We start from the raw sequence: 27,550 nt of genomic DNA, 5'->3' as shown, positions 1-27,550 counted from the left end.
TAGTGGCTGGTGAACTGCAACGTCTTCAATCAATTTCACTTACACGCACAGAATTGATGTTTTACACAGAAGTGCAAGTATGAAACTTTACCATGAGTGTTCTTGCCCTGGTCCTACCGGGGGGGAGAGGGAGGAGAGCACAGGTATCTTAGTATCTCCAGCAGAACATCTGAGTCATCTCATCTCACTCCCAAGGATACTACTGTGAACGGCTAAATGTCAAGCTATATCAAATTATCAATACACGCTGCACCGGCATGTTAGCTTTGGAGAACGATCAATAAACCGTACAGCACCGTTGTAAAAACGCGTTATGACAAACGTGCGCAAACGAGCTTTGCTCAAACTGGTTCTGAGATTCAAAGAGCAGAAAATAGTTTTTATTTTCGTTTCCACCAATTATGGAATATTGTAAGCCAGTTACACTCACTCAGAGCATTGATTTCTGCTAGAGTGAAACAGTGCTTAAGTGCATGATCTTGGACAAGCCTTGGAGAAAGGGGTCAGCTAAACGCAGAATAAACATAATAGAATAATAAACTGGAATGAAAAGAAGTGAAAAGTGTGCAGAACGATCACGTCGGTCCCAACTGGGTTCTGATCCGATCTTCCAGCATTATTCAGATATTCACAGACAGCCTGCGAGGTAGCCAGGCAGAGGGAGGCTTTCAAGAGGGCAAGTATCTATTTTTTAACACCATGCGATCTATTTTTCAACATAAATGAAACACAGTGATAAAGTCGATGGGATTAAAAATCAGAGAATGGAGATGAATCGTTTCATGTCGGACGCAACAGTGTCCCAGCTAACCAGCACCATACTCCTCACGTCTCGGATATGATCTGCTAGTAGGAGATTTTGATGAACGTAAACATCAAAATGAATAGCGAGCCAGTTCAGACCCAAGACCCGCTGTGCAACATGCCGCAGTCCACATCACTTGATTATTTAACACAAGAAGTGTGATGCTCCACTTCCATCATCAGTCCAGTAACAGCCCTGGCAAGTAAAGTGCCTCTCGCACAGGTCCAGGACGAGGCGAGGGGAACCTCGAGCCTCAGTCAGACAGTTCAGGTGGAGCTGCCACACAGGAGAGCCATCGTCACTCCACAGAGAGACCCGAGCGGAGCCACACCTCACAGAGGTACACGTACAGTCAGTGGTGCTCAGCTGCCGGGCGTTCGGGACCTCTGGAACACAGCCCAGGGCTGGAAAACAAGGAGAAGGGAGGGGCCCCGCAGCAGCGCGTTCCTTTCGACTCAGACAGCGCGCTGTTTCTCCATCTTCTCTCTCCTCAGACTCCTGTGACATTGGAGCGCTCCGAGGGCGCACACCACCCATCCGTCCCCAGGAAGAAGAAGAAGTGACCGAGGAGCGCACGCACGCACGCACGCACGCACGGGAGGAGAGAATCATGACACCGCAGCATCGGGTCGCGCATCACGCAGAGCTGTCATTCCAAGGACGCTTATAGGTGACACTTATGTCGTACTTAGGGCGCAAGTTTGCTTCTCGAAGGAGACATGTCTGAGGTTTGCGCGCGGGCAGGACGGCAGGTCCCTCGGAGCGGCTGAAGACGGAGCGCGTCCGGATGGTCGGCGACTGAGCCCTTGGCTTCCATTCGCTCTCACTCATCATCTCATCTGTATTGCTCGTTTTACATTTTTATTGGCACTTCTGCGACCGGATCATGGCAAAGAAATAGCGTTCCCACAACTTCTTTGCACAGATCTGGCCGGAGGGAGTTTCAGGTTATAAAAAAGACCTGCGCTGCTCGTCACTGGACGGACACGGGCTGTGTGTGCGTGTACGCGCATCGAGTCGAGGTGTTGTTCCATTAACTGGTGCGTGTGAGAGGAGTGTCGCTGGGACGAGATGTGGACCGCACGGACCCTCGAGACACCCCTCTGACTCCTCAGCGCATCTTCATCTGAACATTATACACACCCGGAAGAAGGACGTTTTTTTTTTTTTCTATTTTTTTTTTTTTCTCGCCATGTGTGTTTGCGGTCAGACTCGGAGCGCTCGCGCTTTCTCGGATAACAATTACGACCTGGGACTTCGGGAGGGTTCGGAACCCGTGAAACGCTAAAGCTTTTCGAGAACACGGATTCATCATCATCGCCAGTATTACAAACAGAAAAACAAACCGCGAGCCAGTTTCATCACGAGAATCCGGACGGAAAATTTTAAATGATCGCGAGCCTCCGCTTAATTAACGACACTTAAAGGGTATGATCATCATCTCCAACTGCACCGAGCTCCAGATTAGGACTCGCACAGTGTAAAATTGGAATATCCGAATTTATGACCATCCGAACGCGACTCGCGACATAGGAACATCCTCCAACATGTTTAAACGAGGTAAGTGCAATTACCGCGTTATGCCATTATTTTCTGCGCGTTCGTTGCCGATTAACTGGAAATAATCTGTGAGCCGATGTTCTAGAAAGTATTTCAGTTAGTGAATCCGGTTTACATAATTATATTTGCATAAATGTCATCTTTGTGCGCTCACTGCCCATAGTGATTAATTACAATCACAGTTCTGTATGTGTACTTCACTGTTAAACAGCGGAGCAATTACAGGAGGATGGGGACTCGTGTGTGTGTGTGTGTGTGTTGGGGGATGCGCCCCACTTTGTGTACAAGAAGAACACGCTCTCTGCGCAGCTTTGATTCTTATAAAATATTCATCCATCATATCGCAGGATATTATTGTTAAAAATCAGCGTCGGCTGCCGCACTGCAGTGACTGAGTGAGTTCGCGGCTTCTTTTCGGAGTCACGGTTTCCTCAGGAGACCTTTTTCTGGGCGTTCAGGCTGAGGTGGTGCCTGTCTGCTGGGGGGGCACAAGCCGCCAAGGCAAGGCGACACACTCCAGGCTGGATCGCCCTGTCGGACCTCTCCGTGTGTAGCGAACACGGAACAGAGAGACAGGACGGAGTGCTTAACACGCCAGTCAGTCTCCACTATGCGATCGGAGCGAAACATAGCTGGCACCTTCGACTCGTGCAAGGATTTACAGTGTTAGATAATGTGCTTTACATACAACGATTTACCCATTTATACAGTACAGTATTCCAGCTGCATCAATTTTTGGCAAGTGCCTTCACTGGGGTTTCTACAGCAGGAGTGGGATTCGAACCAACAACCTCCGTTCTCTGAAGTGGCAGCCCTAAGACTACACTATCGCGACTAAACACTCTGGCCTTATACATGCGTGGCTACACAGCCATCTCAGAATCATATACGCCCATGAAAAAATGTTTACCTCGATTTTAGTTAATGTTGGTTGGCGAGATGATAACCTTCAACTGTTTTAAATTAAGTTTACATTACTGAGACACCATGCCTATATTTATCTATCTGTTATTCTACATCGTGGATGTATGGTTTTGAGATCATGGCCATACCATGTCCAGTCCCGAAGGAGGGCACGTTTTGTGTTTAGGAATATCTGCTCATATTATTTCATGGTCAGGCAAACACTGTGATCAATTGAATATGAGTTTCATAAGTGAACATTGAGAAATTAAATGTAAGCACCACTTCAGAGTGTTTTTGCTTCATTAGTTATACGGCCAGCCTCGACGTTCATTATAACTGGAGCAAAACGTCTTTATATCCTCTATTTTTGAGTGAAATATTTCTTCCTTGTCCTTCTCTCATTTCATCACAGTGCTATTGCACGTTTCTTTAATCTGACCGCCGGTGTTGACTGCGCCCTGTGACCGTGTATCGTGAACGCTGCAATATTTTCTGGAGAAACATCTATAAATCAACAACAGGTACTTGGAGCCCTGATTCAGCGCAGGTATCGACAGCTTCTATGTGTGTGGGAAGGATTACACCTAGTGTGGTGTGGTCACTGATGCTCTGGGTTTGACCTGCCATAGTGAAGTGACCCCAACTAGTTCATAATGATGGCATCACCCATCAGTACAATTGGGTGTAATAAAGAGTAGGTCTGGATGGCCATTAAATCTCTGTGAACACCTAATAAAGCAGATACCCAGCAGAGAGGTATACGAAAGGTGTCACACTTTTAACGTCACAATGGTTTGTGTTTAAGGCCTGACTGGCAGGCTCACTGTTTAGGCTTGTTTTCTTCTAGCCCGTGGCATTTTCCCTTCACACCGGTTAGTTTTAAACACGAGTATACACAATGAAAAGATAGCGTCGTAAAACCCTGATACTACTGGGAAGTGTGCTGCAGTTGCATCAGTCAGAGCTCATAAACCACATAACATATACCTTTGTAATTGTTTTCCTTGGTATTCCGTAGACCAAAAAAAAGTCTTTTAAAGTTGCACCCATTTCATGCCGATTTTCACTATACAGATGGTGTCTCTTAACATTGTGCAGCTGATGAGCTCCCACTTTCCTTTATGGTGTATGAACCAGAGGTCAATTTACATTTAACTCGGTATACTGTATGTCAATAGATGATCCCGACTGCAGAAAATACCAGGATCTGAGGAACCCTGGTGACTTGTTAAGCTGGTGGAGCTACATTCTTCTCGGGATACTTAAGCCTGGGTTTTTGTGAATAACAAATTGGAAGGTCATGCTGTGTGCTGCAATTTCTCACAGCGCCCCCTGGAGAGCTGTGCCGCAGGGTCCGGGGTGACATTTTGTTGGACACGCGTCACTGGTTCCATGAGGAATACTTCCACACAGAAAAACTGGTAAAAAAAAATAAATAAATAAACTAGCATAGCAGTACGACTGCCACGCAAGAGGATGACATGGGCGGACTGAGTGGAGCATTGTATGCAGTTGTAGCTGTGAGGGTCCTTAAAAAAGGCTACCACAGGGTTGCGCATGTGTGAACCGTGTATCGCCATCCTCCACCAAGCACAAAGATGTACTATCTGCTAACCATGCATGAGCACTGTTACTATGGCCTGTGAAGTCTTGTCCACTTTATGCCACGTATGTGTGTATGCAGACGAGCATCAAGGAAAATTTAACCCTGCTGATGATCCTCTTGACTCCACAGTTCTCTCTGCAAGTGGCCTCAGACGAGTCGTGCCATGCGAGTTACCCCCCGCCCTCCATACAATCCACACCAAACAAGCTAGTCTGCAGTCTAATGACCACGGGTATCTTCATAGCAGGAAGGGACTGGACTGCACCTCCTCATTTTACCACCGGTAAAAAGAAAACAGATATAGTTGCACTTTGTCTTTTATAGCCGCAAGACTTTCACGCAAATCTATGCCTTAATTCTTCCAAGCATACGCTTCTGTCCATAGACATTCATATAGATTACAATTCTACATTCTCACACAACCAGACATCTTACTGCAAGCAATACGTAAAGTGGCCAAGAGTATGTCTCTACTGCGCAAATCAAAAATCACTCAATTGCTAAATGTAGCAGTACTCGTGAAACCGTAGAATTTTTCTCAGTGTCAGGTACCGGAGATTCTGGAATATCCAATCCTTAATATCTCACTTGAGGAAATACGTAATTCAAAAGTGTTATCCTACCACTACAAAAAAATCAGCTCCTTGACAAGCAAATGAGTGCAATAACAAAACAATAACAAAGAATATTGAATTAAATTAGGTTCCGTATACTGTAATCAGAAAGCACAGTATCATTAAAATTTATATAACCGTCTTTGAAAACTGGCAGTAAAAAGACATCTTAAGCCCTAGTATCACATTAGCTATTGAGTTTAACCTACTTTTAGAGGTAGGAATTATGGTCTAGGCTGAAATGAAAAGGCATGTTGAATAACATGATCAGTGAAACTGCTGCACTGGGGTAAATCTCTGTGACTGAACTCTAGGGTCTTTCAGATTTTTTCATTACCATTAGAACTCTGTGGACTATTGGACGAGTGTTTTGGAATGGTAGCCGGTGCAGTTATTAAAGGCCTGCGCTTGTGCTCAGATCTCAGCAGGAGAATTACTGTTGGACCTTTGAGATTTTCCTTAATCTGAATTGCACTGATGAATTTTTGCCCTAATAAATAGATGAATCTGCATGCGATGCATATGAGAATGTGATAAGTAAGTGCTGGGTTGTCAGGAACACAGTGTCAAAGGGTCTGGAAGCAACAGGGAATGGAGGCAATGTGCTTCATTTCAGTGGCATCACAAGTCCCAGATGTCATAAGGCACACGCAAAGAACTCCTCACGTCTGGTACTCACCAAGTAGAATGCAATATTGAGCAGGCCCTTCAGTGTGATGGAGCAGTTAAAGATCTGTACCCACAAGGTCACAGGTTCATGTAAATTGCTGAATCCACACAAGCAGCATGCGTAGAGAGACGATGAGGAATGCCAAGAAAAATCTCCATAAATGTCTTGCAGCTAAGTTGTTCCTCTTGGCAGTATTTCAGCTGTTCAGGTTACAGGTCCAGCGCAGCTATTGTATGCCTGGGAAAAGGTCTATTGTACATCTCTAACCTTGGCTGCTTCAACAGACATGCGGCTGTTGAAATGGATAATGTGTGAAATGTAAAGTGCCAGTCGCTGTGGTAAAGGTGTTTACCAAGCAAATTAAATGCATTGAATGCATTGTCCGTGAAATTTTGCGCAAAACGTGCAATATTTTTAATAATTTCCAGTCTGCTTGCGCTCCCATCAACCTTAGCCAGTGCAAGAGATACTTTGGGAAAAAGGATTTCAGTCTCGCTAATACAGCCATATCTGTTCTTTTGATTAAAAATGCAGTTCCTTCTGCAAAGCACTTTGGGTACAGTCTTCTGCGTCTAAATAGCCCGCTCTATCATCAAGAGACGACGGAGTCCTGCGGCGTGGCAGCCGCTGGAACGAGATGCTGTCATGAGAGCTGCAGGATGAGACGAGCTGGGAGTTGGGGGGTTATTTGTGCTTTATTACGAGACTGCCAAAAACAACAGTATTTAGGCCGGGTTGGTGGTGGCGCAGGGGACGGCGCTAGCGGGAACCCAGACGTCAGCTGTTCAATAGCTTAAGGGGACTTTTACACCCCCGAGTAGCCCCCCTCCCGCCATCACTAACAATAAAAATGTTGGAAAAAAGCACGGGGGATTTGAATGGCGGCACAACATTGCTCCCGAGTGTGTATGTTCGTGATAAATGCTTGCTGGGAAACTGGGCGGAGCCAAAGCCCTGTGGCGTGCGTGCTGAAGGGATGCAGAACGCAGCCCCCCCACCCCCCCCCACCCCAGGTCCCCTTGTGGCCCAGTCTAGTGGGAAACCATACCAAAACTGGCCTGAGATAATTACAGGTCTGCTCAGTTCTATAGAATCTCTAATTGGATTCCTCCTAATTGCAGTGTGTTTTTGATCTAAAAATATTCTGCTGTCATTTATTAAATTAGTCCCTGTAGGATCAACTGTAAGGACGACATTTTAAATATCCGGCTTTCTGTGGGAAGTCGGCTAATTTCCCTTGTTTGTGTAGCCCGATTGCAGATGCCTGCTTGTGACTGCGTCGCGCTGTTGATGCTCCTGTAATTCAGAACTTCGCAGTAGCTGTCAGTTAAACTCATAACATCCTGCAAGTGTTTGGTGTGCGTCTCGCAGCAGCAGAGCCGGGTGAGTGGGAGGAGGGCCGCGAAGAGGATAATACAGAGTGCAGTGAAAACGTAAACCTCCAACTGATCCCTTAAATCTAGCTAAGCTTCCCGAAAACTAGAAAGCACATCCTGGGAAAGGTCCATATTTCTGCCTCTAATCTTAAGCTTGGTCGGAAAAAACAGGCAAGTAAATAAGTGCGTTTTTTTTTTCGAATAAGCAAAAAAAAGAACACGTTTATCTCCTGACATCGCACCGACACTTTCCAAACTAAATTTACGAAACATTAAGTCAGTGAGAGACCCCACGACCTTATTTTTGTTCCGGAAGCCGGAGAAACCCGTCTCCTAAAATAAGGCGTTCCAAGGGCACCGGCTCTACACTGGGTAGCCGAGAGTCAGATAATGGCGTGGTACCCGAGCCAGGCCTGCTCGCTGGATGAGCGGCTCATTTGCTGAAGGATATTCCTGGAATCAGAAGCACATTAGCTCCCGTCGTTTGACTAGCTAATGGTACTGGTCATCCTGGGACTGTGCGTCCCCACGCCTGCAGCTGGCCATGTGGAACACATTTATGACCAATGAGTACATTATTATAAGCAGGAATAACGGTGAACTGCCCACTAGTTCAATTGCTGTTTGCTGACTGATTTATATGACTGATTATCGTTTATTTATTATTTCAATGAATATATATCAGGATTTAAAAAAGAAGAAAAGATTTTTCTCATGGCAGATAGTGTGCAGAGTAGAACTGCAATAAGCAGTTGCTAACAACTAGAGCTACTGCTAAAAACGTCTAAGTAAATGTAAATGAAAAAAGGTGGAGAGGTGTAAAAATCAGGTAGCCAATAACATACCTAATAGCATTGTCTTACCGATAAAAACATGACGTAATGCCAATAATATCTTTTCTCTACTCCACATTGATCTGTGTTAATTATTTTTTGCAGAACAAAGTCACAAACTAAAGAAGGCATTGCGAACACTCTGATAGTAGCACATAGTGAACCATAGATAGAACCTGAAGTTACCAAGGCCTTACACTGCATACCACATACCAGATGGCTTCTCCAGCTGGGTCACATTCGCACTGATTTTTTCCAGTCAGGACTTTCTGGAGCACACCTGAGATTGTACAGCTGGGTAACATTTAAGTCACCAAACAACTGCAAAAGTAAACTGCTTCTGATGTCTTGAAAAGCACGCAACAGTTTTAAGGAGTAATTTGTTCAGCAGGGTTTCTGGTGATTTTGTTGGCAATGGAGCTGAAGGAAAAGTTTTATCATTTAGGCAAAATCCCGGAATATAATTTAAGATGATTATGATGAATTTTATCACAATACTATGAGAATATATTAAATGTGATTTACAAGCTTCATTGTGTTCTTATCATTAATGAATATAAATAAAATGACTTGCTCTGATAGCAAATCTGAGAGCTGAGTTTTACGCTACTGATTTTTTCATATTAATAGCTGGTTGTGCCAGAAGTCACGTGGCATGCAGACTGCTTGCGGTATTGGATATTTCCCTTCTTTTTCTTCTGCACAACTACCACACATTTATTTTGTCTTTGTTGTGTAAATAAGATCTGAGTTGGCCTGTTAGCGGATCATAATAAGGTGAAGGGAAGAAAAGGCAGGCGATTTATCTCTCCGACTGTCCATTAGCAGTTGATTCCAGCTGAAAGGTCAGCAACACCGTGAAGGCCATTGATCTTGTGATCATGAACACGGGACCCCCTAATGTACCCTGCATAGTGGGCCGTCGCTGACATTCAGCATCTGCTCACGCAAGCCGCATCGCTTCATTGCGAACCGTTCATTTTGTCTGGCCTCCGAGCTGTGACAACGGTGACAATGGGAGGTGTGCAGGACACACCCTGCCGACCGCGGTGACAATGCACACCTCGGCTCACGCCTCGGCTCGCCCGCGTGCGTCCTTCCGGGATTTGGAATCCACGCTGCTCCGGTGTTTGATTAAAACGCTCAGCTAGAAGCTGTTAATCGCTGAATCATGAAGAGCTGGTATCTTGCACAAAGGAACGTTATCCTTAGTCCCGATGTCCCTTTCTGCCTCTTTCTTGTTGCACAGTCCCATCCCTTCCCCCCACATTCTCGGTAATGAGAGAGAACCTTATGGCAGCGACATCTGAATTGAATTTCTTTAATAGCCCGAGTCCCTGTTTTCTGGGGAGTGTTATCTGTGGCCTTACCTCTGGAGCTCACTGCACGGCAATGGCGGGTGGGGGGGATATTACTGTCGCTCAGTGTGGAATGCACGCTGGGTAATTGGAGACATTGTTGCTGCTGCACCCTGGCCACAATCTCGCCGTGTCTCCAGCCGGGGAAATGCGCACCAGAATTAATGAAAACGACTAATTATGTGGCTTCGGTTAATCACTTCGAGCTAATGTCCACAAACAGCAATATGTACGAGCAACAGGGGGGGAGAGTAACTTTGGACAAATGGCATCGGCCATTAATTGGCATTGTGCAGAGCGAGGGACACACACATCCACGCAAACGGCACACCCTGGTAAGCCAATCATTATCTATAGCCCACAAACCCCTAACTGCGTAATCAAGCATTTTTAGAGGAGCCTTGGGGGTCTGCAGGGAAACTTTGGGAGGGGTGAGGAAATCAAGGACAGAAAGGACAGACCAGGGTAAGGACTGGCCAGGGCGACAGATGGAAAACTGGGAATTACAAATATGGGCCAAAGCCTGTTTTTCAATTTCCAGTCGTATTCCTCATTTAAATTCATCCCAATTGTTTTCAGAACAGCCTTAAACCTGATGAGACAGAAATAAAGCAGGATTGTACGATTTTGCTCATATGTAATTTCTCTTCAGCTGTGCTGACATATATACGTATGTACGCGGTTGTCAATTTTAGCATCATAAGTCTTCCCAGCAGATACTGGGATGGAAGCGGGCTGGGAGCTGGAAAGGTGGGAAGAGCGGAGTCGTCCGTCCTGTGTGGAGCGGCAGTGCCGAACCAGGATCCCTGACACGCGTCCCACATTTTCCTGTGCGTTTCGGCACTGGACCCTACTCTGCAGTACCTTCCAGAGTCTCTCGGCTTTTTTCGCAGGGCGTTTGATTAAGACTCTGGAATCGCAGAATGATGTTTCCAGAACACCGGGCCGCCGTAGAAGCACCGGGTGGCACTTTGTCCGTCAGCGATAAGGACATTAATGAGACTAGCGCTTGGACGGGATTGCAGGCAGACTTTGTTCCAAGGGGTTAAAGACCAGGTAGCGTTAAAGTCCGGCAGGCTTTTCTACATCGTTGTTCACCTGTGACTGCTGCCATTTCGCTGCGATTGAAAAGTACTTCAGTGTGAGCGTCCCCTCACCCTGCCACTTGCTCAGTAAATCTTTGTGTGAAGCACAAGCAAGAATGTGGTTCCGGAGTTGTGAATCTGCAGTCACTATGAACAAACGTCAACACATTGATCCTGTTTCAGGCACAAAGCGCTTGCAATGCACCGCTCGCACCGTATTTTTCCCAGAGAAATTCCACTGTCTAAGAGCAAAAACAGTCTCAGCTCTGGATATTTCTGAAGGGTCAAGGCGGAACGTGATCTTGAAGGACTTAACAGAGGGAAGAATGGAGTTGCTTATTCCTGCGAGACTCTTCACAAACCCAGTGCTGCTGGCTCAAGTCCTTGAAGGAAATGCTGATCTCAAATTGCCCTGAATAAATAAGGAAAAATTGTAGACGGCAGATAGGCTTACTGCTGAGCAGCTCCTGTCTTCTCGGCACTCTGTTGGAACTCCAATCACAAACTGCCTTTTGGTCCCTTAGGAGAAATCTGCGTGGAGGACGGGGGCTGAGAGGAAGAGGGGGAGTCTGCGCTGTGAAGACAGAGATTCTCGTAGCAGATTCTTGTGTGAATAGCCTACAATGCTGTCTGTTAGGGATCACACTCAGGGGAAACAGGAGAATGGCTTAAGCTGACAGGTTTATCTCCAGTAATGTACAAATCTCCGAGCCCATTTGGGCGGTAGTTCTTTCCCTGTAAGGACTCGGGATCTGCGGTCCCCCTCGGGCTTCTGGTTGCCGACATGATGCCTCCTACAAGCTGACATCTGAACCCGACCTTGCCGGCATGGCCCCGTCTCAACGAGAAACCCAATCTGGGCCGCAAATGCAGAAAACAAATGACCTCACGGCATACAGCAGTTATCAAACTATTCCATATGATCATTGCAGTTTCTTGAAAAAATCTAATAGCTCAGGGACAGCTGGTTGCATAGTGGTTACAGCTGTTGTCTTAAGACCCAAAGGTTGCAGGTTTGAATCTCAGCTCTGACAGTAGTATCCTTGAGTAAGGTACTTACTCTGAAATTGCGCCACTAAAAAATTACCCTGCTGTATAAATGGTTAAATACATTAACGTTGTGAGTTGCTTTGGAGAAAAGTGTCAGCTAAATGATTAAAGATGAAATCTGTTATTTGGTGAATTTATTTTAGCATAGTGAATAACAGGATTTGACAATGAACCGGCTCATTTCGACTGTCATATCAGCTTAGTGCGCTTGTGGACAGGGACTCTACATGTCTGTGGTCTCTGTTGATCTCTTCTGGGGCCATTACAGACGCTGTTTCATCCAGTTCACACTGCAGTGCAAATAAAAAGAGAGAGAGGGAGAGAAGGAGTTGGGATGATCAAAGGTCAAAGAAGACCAAACAATAAAGGAGAAAGGAAAACAATAGGAAAGAGTATTTCCAAAACCAGAGCTCTGAGACAGAAGGTTTGGTGCAAGGGGTAAGTGGGATCATTTCTTAAAGGAGTGAACCATAAAGAAGACAGGATGTAGAACACTGTATGATACAAACTCTACGCGGAGGGGGTAACCCCATCGATCTGTAGAGGCTTATCGAATGTACGAACGAAATACAGCAATCACTTGGGCAGCTAAGGTCCCTGTTGTCACACTTTTCGTTGGAGTTTTTGCCAAAATATATGATAAACAGGAAGTGAAATGACATCTGTTTCAGTTTGTGGTGCTTTCCCGGCAGCGGTGGCCGCAGGGGGTCGTACTGAACGGGGCCTTATAATAACATGATGTCACTTTCTACTTCGTGATAATGTAAAGGACAGCGCAAACGACGTTCCTCGGTGGTGGCACGGGCTCCACGTTTGAGGAGATCAAAGTAATGCAGAGCACAATGAGTTTGGGGAATGGAGGCAAAGAGAAGAATGTTAGTGTGGAATAGCACCGGGTGAAATTTGAGGGTGAGGGATTGGCAGAACCTTCTGAACAGTGCTGGCATTCACCTTTCCAGCTTGCAGGGCTGCAGAGCCCCCCCAGAAAAGCATTGACGGAGTGTGACACAGCCGACGGACGACAGCTCAGTAGGCGGTGGAACGGTGGACACACACATTGTTTGCTGGAAGCAGTTTCATTGGCGAGGCACAGAAAAATGCTTTGACCTCCCAGGGTACCGGCGCCACAGCAGGACGGAGGTACTCCCGAGTTGGTGTAATGACACAAACAAACCCCCACCCCCATACCTAGAAGGGGTTAACCAAGCCATCCTCCACTGAAATGGAAGTACAATGAATTTTTCATTGCTCCAGACAGAGCAATGAGCGGCAGAGAAGAACTTAGCTCCGGGAAACACAAGCAAGAGGCGTTTGTTTTTTCTCCCCTCTCTTTACTTTCCTGGCCAAGGTTCTATCTAAAAAGGCTTCATTATTTAAGTTTCTCCTTTCTGCATTTCTACCTCTGGGGCCTACAGGAAATGTGCCAGAGTTCAGACTATATCGGGAAAAGAATAAAATAAAATATTCTGGTCGCTACACAGAAGTAAGATACAACACATAAACAGCCTTGCTTATAATGTCAGGAAGACCCTGGCTGAGCCTCCCATTATGCAGCTTAACGTGAAACTCGGAAGGAGATGGGTCATCTTGGTCTGTGCTGAGTGCTGGTCCATAAGCTGGTCCATCGAATCAGCCCAAACAGCAAAATGTCGGAAGAACACGTGGCTTCAGCACAACAGGCTGTTCAGTCAAGATAACAAATGGGTGCCGGTGTTTCTTCCGATGAGAGATACCACCGCTGTGCAGCAGGAATTATCCCATCCTCGCAGGCCCACGGTATTACAAAACCTCCACTGGCCTCAAGTTTCGTGAGCACATGTCACAACGAGATTCCCGCATCGTCGGGGGATCATGGGCTGGTTGAGATGACACAGCCCGCACAGCTGATCGGACCACACACCGAAGTGGCTTTAAAGTATTACGTAGGAACCTAATGTTTTGACACCCAATACAGGTACAAGACAGAGGCGCTGGGGTGGTGTACTGGGACAGCAGGTGGTGCCTGCGGAGACATGGTGCCGGTGCTGATGCTGATGACAGCCTCCTTGCCATGCTGACCACCTGGGATGGGTCATGTTCATGGGTGACACGTCCATCCAGAGTACTTTCACCCATTCAAACCCTTGTTACGCAGCTCAGCATTTACCGATGGAGTTAAGCGTTCGGTGGGATATATCGGCATGAAACTGGGACTGGAAAGGAGGCGGCAGTCCTGCGCGCTGCTTTTCGCTGCTTTATTGATTCATGCCCGTGCATTTAACGTTGACCCCGGCGGAGCGTTCGTTACTTTATGAACGAGACTGAGTTGGAGTCCTCCATCCTTAAAATTGCCGAACGGAAGGGTGTGTTGAATTCTGCCCGTTGTGGGCCGAAGGGGAGAAGCACACAACAGCATTAAATGAGGGAAAACATAGTTTGGGAAAAGGTGTCCTGTCCTGTCTTGCCTTTCAGGCTTGTACTTGTGACTTACTCCAGCAGGAAGAGAGAAAAGGAGAAAATTAAGCCTTGTTTTATCCAGCAAATTATCTTCACAGACATGGTTTACCAATAATTATAAGAGCACGGGTCTTGTCTTAGAGCACTTGACACTTGACACCTTTGGCTTTACTTGAACAGGTCTTTAGTTTGGAGTCATGCAGATCAGGACCCAATTATACAGTGTGGGACTGAGAAGCAGAAAATTACATGAAAAATGCCTTTTACTGAAGAGCTGATTTTCTTTTTCTGCATAAATATCAGATGATGATTAAAGAGTATTCTGGCAAGCATATTCTGGCAAGCTTCAAAGCAAAGACTTAGACACACATTTCTGCATCGTTTGTGAGGAAACAAACATGCCTTTGTCCTTTGTTGTGATGTTTCCCTATTCCTTAAGAACTAGCACAGAACCTGACCCCCCAGGCAGGCTGTGATTGGCTGAGTCTGCCCCCCCCCCCCCCCGTGTTACTCAAAAGGACGCACCTTGGGCTCAGCGTAGAGATGTTTGCAGGGAAGTCGGGGAAGGAGTCGGAGAAGAAGTCAAGGCTGGGGCGGCTCAAATGAAAACCCACGAGTCCCAGGAGTGCAGGTCTGAGCAAACAGAAAGAGACCCCGAATACCGCCGTGCTTGACCTCCCTGCCCAGCGCAGTCAGTCCCAGGAGTATCATAAATGGGCCCGCACACACACACACACACACACACACACACACACACACACACACACTGCCTCATCCCATGACATAGTGCAAAGTTATCACAGGCAACCACGTACATGAAAAAACGAGAAAAAATGGAAGAAAAAAGAAAAAAGGTGGAGACCAAGTGTATTTGTCAGCCATCATCTGAGCCATTGCCTCTGAAGCTTCAACAAGGCACTGCAGCCCCTAATAAAGTCACGTATTAAGTGGCAGGAAAGTAAACAGACAGATACACGTCCTGACATACATATCATAACAGCAGGTCACACACACACACGCACACACACACACACACGCACACACACACACACACACACACACACACACACACACAGAGGTGGGCCACAGTGGGCTTTCTCATGGAGTCAGACCAACACATTTACAGATCCCCTCTGCTAAAGGCCTGCTGACTGGAACAGCAGTATGTTGATTAATAATTCATGCCAATGGGAATCGTCAGAATAGCATAATTACAGGGGCCCTGTCTCGTTGCCAGGGTTTTTATTTTTTGCCGTTTACCTCATAGAGAAACGACAAGATGTGGACACAGTGACCCTCAGAGTTTTCGAGGGAGGGGGATGGGAAAAAGACCTAGAGGCTCTTCCATATGCCACAATTCTTGAATTAAAATTGCTCGAGTCCAACAAAATGGGAAAAAATCCTTACTCTCGCTCTTCTAATTTCGTCGACCACCTGGGCAAATGAAAGAAAAAATCAGAACCACGGAATTATTTCAGGACCTCGGGTAGCCTGTTTACGTGGAGTGTATTGTTTGGAAGCATTAGTTGCTATGCCAAGGCTGGAAATTTGATTTGATTACTTCGGCGTTAAATTACCTCTAAATGTTTTAATTAATTCTCCTTCGCTTCCCTCACCCTCATGCGAAAATATGAAGCTAATCAGCGCGCGTCTCAGCTACGCTGCCGCCTAATAAACAAAGAGACACAATACGTGCGCTGAAAACAGCGGAGACGGCCCTGCGTCGCAGCGCTGAGGTGCTACGCGCATCGAAGGCGCGTCCGCTGCGTTCTGCTGCTCGGTCAGCTGCTTCCGTGGCCCGTGAAGACGCTTCCCTTCCTCCCTCATCTCCGTCGCTTCCTTAGCCGGCTCGCCCGCTTGCTGCGGCTTTTTTTTTTTCGCCCCTCTGTTCTTTCTGAATTATTAAAAAGTGTTTGGATTCCCAGAATGCCCGTGGATCTGAGGCTGCAGCGATCAGCAGCGCAGTCGCACTCGCTTGTTTTTCCTTTTCATCCCCCTCTTCCTCTCTCCCTCCTCAGCTCAGACTCTTTCTGCTCCCCGTCTGCTCGCATTGTGTTTTTTTTTGCATATTTTTACGCCGCCAGTCCTGTCAGGTGAATCGGATTTTTGTTATTAATATTGCAGTCCCCCCTGTCTTCATGTCACCGCTTGTTTTTGGGTCATTGCCTACAAGCAGAAGAAAACAGGAATTAAAAGCGGCGATAGGTATCTCGAGCGTTTACACCCGCAATTCTTCACGTGGCAGACGCCGGTAGCAGGCTGGATTAGGGTGGGCTTGTTTCTTAGCAATCAAGACCCCTGTCTCACACATATCGTGGGTCTCCTCATGGGAGCGCAGGTGCTCGTGTTCCTTCCGCAATGACAGCTGATGAGAGACAATTGCAAAGGCACCAGATGGGTGTTATCGGAACCTCTAGAACCTTTCAGATGTTTGCAGCCCCGGTTTTCTTGTGAAGCAGCTGGAGATGTCAGGACATGCATTTACTGTACCAGCTGCAGTCACCGCTCTTACGTAACCATGAATATTTCATGCAACATTATCGAAATTCCTAAGCAAACCCGTCCCGGTGTTTCCAGGAGAGGCACAGCCGTCATTCCATCTCTCAGTTTTGTCACGTTTTGTCTGCGGTAAGGGCAAGGATGTCTGCTCAGCCTTGAAGAGTCTGAAAACAGATCCGACCGTGGAACAGAGAGGCACTGATCTCCTTTCTTTGTGCAATCCTCCATCGACAGCTCATTAGGATGATGCACCCGTCACCTGCCTCTTTCTGGGATAAATTCTGATACGAAGTGGAACGAGGAGATGGAGTGTCACTGGACAAGGTCCATAGCCTGGCAAGACCAATTTTCAGAGTATTACGGACACTGGGCACTCAGCAGATGATGGGCAGACAATGTTCGATTACCCGGCCCCTCATTACAGATAATGGAAATGGTACCGCCACTGGAGACTTGGAACCAGCTGGTGCGTTTCCTTGTTGTGTGCCAGGTTCCCGTGTAACTGAAAATGTGCCTGCAGGAAGAGAGGTCTACTCTCTAATGCTCATCTGAGTATACAGTTTACCGTTCGGCTGTTTTGGGACAGGGAACGCAAGACTTAAACATAATTATCATGAAAGAGACAGTTGTGGAAAAAGACTAAAAGCTGCTGGCCGCCTGGGTGTAAATATGCTCATATGTGTTCGTGCCAGAACCTCCCGGTGTCCCTCCTTTGGCTGCCTTCATCGGTGCACATGCGGCTATGTTTGGCCACAGGGACCGCAATCAGCGTTAAAGCACATGAGGCCTGCGGCGGACCCACCGCCCACACCCTATCGCTAGGTCTGGCTGCCCCGCTTCCCTTCCCCTCTTCTCTTCTCGCCAAATCTCACCTCCCTCCATCGCTGGTTCCACTGTGGCACTGTGATTTCACACTCACCAAAAGAACAGCATGGTCTCTCTCAGTTTTGAAAACAGGACACGATCGCATGCACGTAATGTATTCACGTAGGTGCGGTTCCTCAGTACAGGTGCTGCCGAATGTATGGAAGGTCGTGATGAATTTGTCTTTCGGTCATTCCGATCGCTTTTTTGATTAACTTTAGATTAAACGTAGCTGCAGAGCTCATCTGTTCTTCGTCGCGCTTGTGGCATTCGCTCGGTACTTGCCGGAATACTCCGCCAATGCATTTTGGATCGGTTTCTCAGGATGACAGCATCTGCCAAACAACACATAAATAAAGAAATAAACAGACAAGCCGAAAACTAAATGAAAAGTCAGAGAGCTCGTGAGACTTAGTGAGTAGTACTCGAAGATGTGTCACACATGGTTATTATTGTGATGCTAATTTCCGCACCTGCTATGTGCCTTTGTGAAGCATCGCAGATACGGAGCAGAATGCCAAAGTACACCGTGCGGAGGAGAGGAGTCACTCAATACAATCGATGCAGAGTATTAAAGGGCCGAGGGAGGGGTAATAGGTGTTTTCAGCAGACGGATTTACACTGTCTACAAGCAGGCAGCTGAGACTCCCGATAAAGGAACGAATGATGTTTGTGTGGGTGAAGAATGCTTGAGCCGAGGAGCTATTGTTTGAGACACTGGAGCTACTGGGTGTCTTCCAGTCCCACGCAAAGCAGCGAGCGGCCAGGGGAAGTTCAGGAGTCATGTGTCAGATCTCCGGGAAGCTCACCCGTTCTTCGGGAACTGAGGCCAGCGTTGAGGCCTCCGCGACCGATTGGTCCCGCTCCTGACCTTCCATCCAGGCTGTTAGAGCTCATCGTGAGATTTTGGCTTGGCCTCGCAAAGGAAGAGGGATGTCCTTCATTATGTGTCTGTTCGTCCAAGACGTCTTTCTCGGATAAGAGCATTGGTGTCGAGGCTGAGGCTGTGCAGGAGGCGGGTGGCGATCAGCCAGTGAGGCCTAGAAGACACAAAGTAGCAGAAGCGATGCGAAGCCATTAGCGTGAGGTCAGAGGGGCCACACTGGGAATGAGGGAGGCTGAGGAGCGGGTTCAATGACAGCAGGAGATGCTGTAAGATGAGTGGTAGGAGGTAAAGACCCTGAGGTCAGTGTGTACCATGAGTCATTTCACTCACTATGTTTACCATTTTTCTCAGGGAATTGTTTTTCTGCTTGCTTTTCCACTTCCCCTCTGTTAGCTGCCCCCCCCCGGTTTGTGAACTGTCCTCCCTCTAAGGACTGTAAACGCTTATTCTGACATTTTCCAACAGACTATTAAAACGAATCAGATGTCAGATTGGTAGTGTACCACCAGTAGATCCTAGGGTGATCGTGTGTGTGTGTGTGTGTGTGTGTGTGTGCACGCGTAGTAAGGTAGCAGGTATGGGTTAAATGATGGGAACTGGAGGTTTGAGGCGGGGTATGGAGAGGTCAGTCATTTCCTGTCCATTTTCCCTTTGGGCATTGATTACTGTCCATGGCATCACCCTGTTTTCTTCCCAGCATATGATTCATTCTTTTTTCCCGCGTGCAAGATGAACCGAGTTGCCGTCTCCGGGAACTGCCCTCGACTCTTCGTGTTCCTCTGCTGCCGAACTCTTGGACAGGAGAGACGCAGGAGAGCTGGCCCACGTGAAGCAGAATGCATCCCCAGCACCTTTGACTGTAGAAATAAATTCTATTTTTAATCTTGGCGTCTTTGCGAGACCGGAGAGACCGAACACAGCAGAGGACCACGGAGAAGCTGAGCCTCGGTGAGAAATGGAAAGTTAAGGTCCGTGTGTACAGCAAGCTCTGGCCATGATGGTCTCTCCAGCTTTGAGATGCAAGGAAAGGGAAAACAAAAATAGAAATTATTCTGACATGTGAGATAACCAGGGAACGCTATTAATTAGGACCCAACACGCGAGTCCTGATGACCTGTGGGTTGATCGTCAGGACAAGGAGCCTTTGGCATGCCAATGCACTATGGCTGCCTCTGCAGTGGAAAGCACTGGCATCTTTCAGAAGTAATTTTAAACTGCCCCAGTTGGTGCGATAGCCCACGGCCTCCGGCCAAAGTGGTAGGAGGGGGATGCTGAAGGGACAGAGCCGAGCGACAGAATGTACCCTCCCCACACTGCCAGAGATGTGTCAGGGGCACCTGCTTGACCCTGGCTGACCTCCTGTCCTGGTAGAAGTGAGGGAGCAGATGGCGAAACTGTCGGCCAAGTGAGAGGAGCAGAGTGGATGTAGGAAATGTGGCAGCGGGGGGTTTCTAAGTCCCTCTCTTTCCCTGCTATGAGCTGTTGGAAAGTGAGGGGGCGCCTGTGTGCAGATCAGGGCTGGGGTAGTGTCAGTCCTGCGAAGGGGCATAGGTCCGATTTGTGCTTTCTGTCATACTGCTGTATTTTTGCAAGGCAGGATCGGTGGCAAACATCTCAAGTCTGTTTAAATGAGCCTTAAAACACAGAAACACAACGAGGGAGCCAAAAAGAGCAGCTGTGTTGCTATCTAATCAGGGTAGAAGAGGCAAGACTCAAACCCGTCTCTGGCAAACTCGGCGGGCCGTAAGCTCATCTGCAGGAAGTGGGCCGTGGGAACACTTCTAAAACGCTCCAGCGTGCTTTCCTGTGAATACAAACTCTCACCCTGTTTCAGGTGAAAAAGACAAGAGACTGGGGAGTCCTGTCCCAGGCCCTGGACCATGGCGACTGCATGCGAACCACACAAACTGCAAGAAGGCTGCAGCATCGTATCGAATTGTACGTGGAGCGAACCTCCTTGGGAGGTGCGGTGGCACAGCGGGTTTGGCCGGGTCCTGCTCTCTCGTGGGACTGGGGTTCGAGTCCCGCTTGGGGTGCCTTGCGACGGACTGGCGTCTCGTCCGGGGTGTGTCCCCTCCCCCTCCAGCCTTGCGCCCTGTGTTGCCGGGTTACGTTCCGGTTCACCGTGACCCTGCTTGGGCATAAGCGGTTTCAGACTGTGTGTGGACCTCCACCCAACTAGCCAACATGGAAATATAGACACCCTAACCACCCAGGACAAGTATGGACACTACACACCTAATGACCCAACATGGGTTTTCGCAAACACAAGGACACTTATAGGACACAGGTGAGCACAGACCCACAAAGTCTGGGCACGCATACATCACTCAACACACGTACAGATGTGTATGCACATTCATACCTAGTACTTACACACACACCATAAACCAAGCATATGCTTCAAACAAGCACAGACATTTGTTATTGTCTGTGAGGTTCATTTCATACTTTTGTTTGAAACTAGCAGGGTATTAAAAATGATTTGCTTCTCTTACCAAAGGCAATTTCCACATAATATCTGGTTTTCCCTCCCGCCTCTCTTTCTACCTCATAAACACCAGCCGCTGGCGGGTAAAATGCCTTTAACCACACGAGAAAACACACAAGAGCGGCTGGAAACGACGAGCTCTTTGATAAAGTAACCCTTTGCTATGGCGTGGCGGCTTTCTCGCCGATCGACAGGCAGCAAAAAGGTCCAAACACAGAACCACGGAGCAGCGTGTGGAACACTTCTGGGAAACATCGGTGTTCCGCTCCACTGTCGTTCACATTACTAAACTAGAGCCGTTGTTTGGTTAAGTGCCATGATTTTCCAGCACTATTCAGGAACAGAACAATGTACCTTTAGTAATTACTTCAATTAATGAGGTAAAGAGGGCGTCATCATTTATTCTCTATTTATCCTGTTAGCAGATGTTTTATCTAGCGCTCTATAAATACGGTCGGGGGTGCGGTGGCTCAGTGGGTTTGACCGGGTCTTGCTTTCTGGTGGGTCTGAGCTTCAAGTCCTGCTTGGGATTCCTTGTGATGGACTGGTGTCCCCTCCTGGGTGTGTCCCCTCCACTCTTGTGCCCTGTGTTGCTGGGTTAGGCTCTGGCTCCCTGCAACCCTACTTGGGGAAGCAGTTTCAGACCGTGTGTGTGTGTCTATAAATATACTTGTGTAGCTTACAGTTTGACGTGCATTAACAATGTATACGTTCTACTGATCCCGTTGAGTCTCACTCGCAAACTTCCTTAATCACAACACCGCCTGGCGTCCAATACGTTGTCCCAGTGCTGAGCAGCATCCTTCAGTCGGTAAGAACAAGAGCAGAATGGTGCCATGAGGCAAGCGAGATTTTGTTTTGCAGCGCTACCAGGCCGCTTGATCAATGGCTTCATGACCCCCTTTTTGTAGCAGCAAGCCCAGGGCAGCGCCCCATAGTAGCTCCCGAAAGTTACCAAACACAGCCACTGACACAGATCAACACGCAACCCACTCAGGGCTCTGTTCATGACAGAGGTGAATGGACCTGGGATGGCGACGGATATGATGATCGTCTCTCGCACACTTTCACGCACACCCTCTCACAGACACACATTTACATGATAGCTTAATTTCGTACCCATTTAATCTTGCACGACTGGAGACGGCGCTCTGTTTGCGGGGCTTTGCATCAACTCGCCGTACTTTTTCACTGCTTTGTAACCCTTAGGCTGTGCAATAATAAAACACTTGGAGAAACCATCTTTTCTCCTTCGCTAAACCGAACGGGACCGTTACACTTCTTCATCTTCATCTGGGCTGTGACACTAAGTGGAAGAAAAATGACTCCCCCACCCCCGCAACAACTGCTTTAGCACAGTCTGGAAACATAAAGAGAAAAGGAAAACCAATTAATTTCAAACCCAAAAATCCCACACTCACAAAGCTTGATCTTTGCCTAAATTATTAAATTACCACCCTGCAAAATCACTGCTGTTGAGTTGTAGGCTGCAGTGTGACCCCCAGGAAGAAGGCCCAGTGCAACAGGCCTGTGTTTGAAACTGACAAAGCGAAGAACACCAACTTATTCCTTTGAAATGGAGCTAGAAGTTGAGCGAAAGTTAGCCAGGGGTAAATTAAGTAAATGTCTGCTCTCTTGTGATAACTGCTCACATGCAAACCATTTGTAAGAAGCACATTAATTACGGCTCTTATATAACCCTCTACAGGGCACGAGTGCGCAGGGTGCCTCTGCCGTTTCTGCGTATTACGGTGGACGGTTCGCAACCTGCTTTCTGTCTCTCACATGTTTGATATCGAGTGCATTTCCGCTGTATTATAAGCACTTGAAAGGCTCACTCGTATCTCCTCTCGCTGCTCCATCCTGTCATTGCGAAACATTGCGAGCGGTCCAAAGAGACCGCTCGCAATGTTTTTATCCCATTCATTGTTTTGCTGAACAATTGTACGTTTCGTGTTAATTAAACTACACATGCTGATTAAGATATAGTAGCGGAAGAGCTCTGAGGTTTAACTCGAGTGATTGTAAAATGAGAAACGTCACAGAAATCCCCCCCCCCGTGTCACGAAGAAACCCTGGCGACTTCACCGTGAACGGAACGATGAGCCCCCCCGAAGCCCCGTGGTGCCATCGCTCAGTCTCTGCACCCCCCGCACCTTGTAAGTCTCCAGAGGAACCACGTGGGAGCGCTGCAGGAACGGGGCCGCGATAAAGCCCCCCGCCCCGATCCCCTGGGCTTTGTCGCGCTGCTGAGCGACGTCCCGAATCACAAAAGGAGGCGTCGTCTCCGTTCGCAGCGAACATACGTGCAGATTACCACGTGAGCGGGCATGAAAATTAAGCTCAAGTTTTGAAGCGAAACGCTGGCTTGCGTGACGAGTGGATGAGTTCCTTCGCGCCGACATGCTCCACAGGCTGTTGTCAGTGTATTCAGGTAATTGAGTTTCGCCTGTTGTTTGACATGATTCAAAAGCGATCTGCGTAATTACTGATGCTTTTCGTTCGGCTGATTAATATGTCGGCTGCAGCGCGGCCTGAAACAGAGCGGCAGTGCAGATTGTCCCCTTGGCCTTGGGACTCGCCGGATTGCTCGCGAGGGGCCCCGCTGATGACAGAGGCATTAGATTATACCTAGCATTAGTTGCTCTTGACTCTGGATTCCTGTTAATTGAGGGTATCCCTGTCAGGATAAAAATATAACGTGGAATTGGGCTCATTAACTATTAAAAAAACTGTGTTTACTACGGTTGGGGGGGTGTGGTGGCGCAGCGGGTTGGACCGGGTCCCGATCACCGGTGGGTCTGGGGTTCAAGCCCTGCTTGGGGTGCCTTGCGATGGACCGGAGTCCCGTCCTGGGTGCGTCCCCACTCCTTTCACCCTGTGCTGCCGGGTTAGGCTCTGGTTCCCTGTGACCCCGTAGGGGACAAGCGGTTTCGGATGGTGTGTGTTTACTATGCTCTCCGGTACAGGCTGCATGACGGAAAGAGAATGAGAACAGTAGATGCGAGTGACAGAAGCTTTTATGATTCTTATGCTAACCCCTTTTACACTCAGTGGAAATCATGAAGTGGTTAAAGATTCATAGCAGCTGGGGTTGGATCTCAGTCAGGGAACTGTGGCGTTACCTTTCAGCCACGTGTGAAAACCGTGTTCGCTACAGCAGTTGCGACGGGTGAAAGCATCTGGTAATGGAATAAATACTAATATACAATAAAAGTGGGAAAATGGCCCACTCTTCTGTTTCAGCCAACCTGGCAGACCACCAGAGAGCCATGCTGAGGCCTAATACCGGCTAGCGGTGTAAAAGCTGCTTCGGATTAAAGAATCCGCTAAGCAAATAAATAAAAAAGACATCAGAGACGTGGAAATAAAGGATCATGCAAACCGTAATCGGTAGAACATCTACACTGGTATTTTGCTGAATTACGGGCGCTGGAAGGTGGGCAGAATTCTATTAGGATTTCCGAGCGCACGCAGCATGAACCCGCAGCGGTCCGCATGCTCATCAAGCGCCGAACGTGACGGTAACGAGTCGCGTCACGCCGAAATTAATCACCTCTAAGAGCTGGAGAGGGCCGCGCTGTCGCAGACTCCAGCCGGGACGGATAGAGGAACGTCCCCCCTCCTCCTCCGATGCTCATCCTGCCACCTTGTTGGGTTGTGGCGTATTACCGGGTTGCAAGGAAGCGTCAAAGCTTCTTTGCCGCCCCCCCCCCCCCCCTTCCCAAACCATAGCAATAAAACCCTGATCTGATATCCTTCAACCATTAGTGAGTAGAGAGGGAACAGATACCACCGTATTGACCCAAGATCTCCAGTCCGAGAGCATTAAGCGCACTCTGACAGGCACACGCTGGCGGACTGAAAAAAGCAGCTAACCGTTGCGAAGGGCCTGGACTCGTGGCAAGAAGACGGAAAGTACAAATGCGGGGAAAGCGGTCGCTGTGTTGCCGCAGCACACTCGGCGTGAACTGGAAATGCGCCCGATTAGAATTGGGCTCAATGTGGGAATCAGCTGCTTAACTGTAAGTCGCGTTGCTTTGGTGAGAAGCTCATGAATCGTGGAAGAATTCAAACGTACCAGGCCCTCTCCAAGTCCCCCTTTTCCTTGGCAAACGCTCCGCCTTCATAATACTGACTGTGCGACACCGCAATGCCTTTGGCGACCATCTGCGATTAAAGCCCTGTCCTGCAAGCGCTACGATCAGAGCCGAACTCCGGGGCGATACGTGGACCGTCGGTTCCGCTCTCGTTTGTTTTTTCTAAACGCGCCATTATTAACCAGGAGCCGAGACCGAGCCCGTGCTAATGGAGGCTAAGGTCCCCGGCAGGATTGCGGTGCAGAGTGGGGGCTCGTGGCGAGAGCGAAAATGGAGTCTTTTTCTCTCTTTCCGTCTCTGGACAGGACCGAAATGCCTGCCTTCCCAACAGCCCTGTTAACCATTGACAAGGCAAAGATACTCCTGGGCGCCTTTACACGAAATCCATTCCTCTTTAAAGAGTGGCAGGTTACAGCTAATGCATGTCAATGTAGGGGTGTGTGTGGGGGGGGGGTGCTGTCATGCGGTTAGTGAAAAAGCGCTTTCATCTTGCCCTGCCATCTTCAAAGACAATGAAATTCACTTGCCCGGCTCCAATCCATACCGACACGGGAGGATATGCGCGCGCACACACACGCGCGCACACACGCACAGAAACGTGCAGGGAAGAAAAGGGCGCTAACTGAATTACGGGCCACCGGTACCAGAACCTAATCGGTGCCGAATGACACTCCGGAGCAGCGTCTCGCACGCTGCGGTCGGGGTTCCTCTGAGCCGATTTCCTTGCAGCTTGTCGGCAATGGAGCTAAACTGTTTTCCCCCTCTGCTCCCAGCGTACTCGGGCACCAGCTGATGCTCCGATTTCGAATGCGCAGCCCTTCGCGAATATCTGCGAGGGAAGACCGGCTCGCTTCGTTTCACGCTGTGTTCTGGAGTTATTTATACATATTCTAATTCTTAGGGCTGTTGCTGTACCTCCTTTCTTTGCGAATATCTGTAAGTTCAGCCTCGGGCTCAGTGCAGTTGGCAGAGCTGAATGCTTGTTATTGTGAGCAAAACTCTGTTTTCTTCAAGCTGTGTCCCTGTGTTTATTCCTGTGATAGAGCCCCACTGCTGTAGGCCAGTCAGAATGTGTGGTTGTCGTGTGCGTGTGTGTGTGTGTGTGTGTGTGTGTGTGTGTGTATCTGTCTGCGTGCGTTTGTACGTCAGCGTGCTTATTGTTCTGCGGGTGTGTGGATGTGTATGCGCTTTTGCATTTTTGTGTCTTGGTGTGGTACATCTAGTTGTGTGTAAGTGGTGAAATTGTCCTCCTGCATTCCTTCTCGGAAATGTGTGTGCGCGTGTGTGTCCGTGCGTCGAGGCAGTCCGATTAAATGGATCCTACGAACAGCAAACACTGCATTCGTGGGGGAAAAAGGGTCGGATTTCGCTGGCAGAGGTGGCGCGCGAACGATACGGCGCGGGAACGAAAAGGATGCAGCGCACCGTGGAAATGTATTTCCCCAGATAAACAAGACACGGTGCCAACCATTTGGGTGCTCATTGCTTTGAGTCTCAGCCTGATCAGCGATGCAGCCCTAGCCAGAATGTATGATAAAGGACCCCAAAGGGTGTGAAATGGGTAGGAGGGTCCTGCACTCTTCGTATAAATGCTCCAGATTTTTTTCCTCCAACCCAACCCAACCCAACCCAACCCCGCCCCGCCACAAGTAAGAATTCGCTCTCCTTGACACCAAAGTGCCACTCTGAATGAGATAAGGAAAATACCCATATTTCATCATTATTACAACCGAGTTGCTGCGCAGACATATCTTACGAGGGTACAAGTGCAGGCCTCTCCCAGGACTGTCGTGATTCTGATCGTCAGCTGACTTGATTAATCCTACTTTCATCTGACTTAGGGAGCGGAACTGCAGCCGTAGGGGATTTTGCGGGATGTGCGGACCTGTCGGCGGTACGGGAGAAACGAGGGATGGCGGGGTGGAAACGGCACGGAGGGGCATTAACGGGGCCTATCTGAGGACCGAGGCGGGCTCTGACTTTCTGCCCGGGTGACACTTCCCAAAGCTCCAGGAAGGAGGGATAGATACAGAAAAGGGTCAGAGACCAAGAGATGGTGCTGTTGGACCTCCCTCCCGTGGGAGACCGAGGGCCAGAAGCTAGTGGCTTTTGCGGCCGCCTGCTGTTGCACCCCACCGCTATAGCCTGCGGGATTCACGGCTGGGTAGTCGGCCCTTAGTCAATTCGCAGGTGCGTGTGTGGGAACGGCTGGTCCCGCGCTGCTGTTTTGTGGTTGGTCTGTTGATCCTGGCGACCAAACTCTTACCTCTAACGAAGTGGCTAAAAATTCTGCCCACGACGGTGGAGTTCTTGGCTGCTATGAAGGCGATGCGGTCATCGTGAGCACGTGCGATTCCCAGGTTCCGTTCTGACCTCGCAGGCAGCGCCCTCCCTCTCGACATTTACTTTCA

General features: G+C 48.4%; 1 protein-coding gene across 1 annotated transcript in view; it reads left to right on the top strand.

Moving 5' to 3' along the window:
- The first annotated feature begins 1,100 nt into the window (after positions 1 to 1,100).
- Positions 1,101 to 27,550, top strand: part of rtn4rl1b (reticulon 4 receptor-like 1b) — a 99,704-nt gene continuing 73,254 nt past the window's right edge. The window contains exon 1 of the mRNA XM_018748246.2: positions 1,101 to 2,365. Coding sequence (XP_018603762.1) covers positions 2,353 to 2,365 — 13 coding nt within the window. The 5' untranslated portion in view covers positions 1,101 to 2,352. The remainder of the gene's footprint in view (positions 2,366 to 27,550) is intronic.

Source organism: Scleropages formosus, chromosome 10 (genome assembly GCF_900964775.1).
Source record: "Scleropages formosus chromosome 10, fSclFor1.1, whole genome shotgun sequence".
Lineage (NCBI taxonomy): Eukaryota > Metazoa > Chordata > Actinopteri > Osteoglossiformes > Osteoglossidae > Scleropages > Scleropages formosus.
Note: the sequence above shows the minus strand (reverse complement) of the source record. Positions and strands in the feature narration are given on the sequence as shown.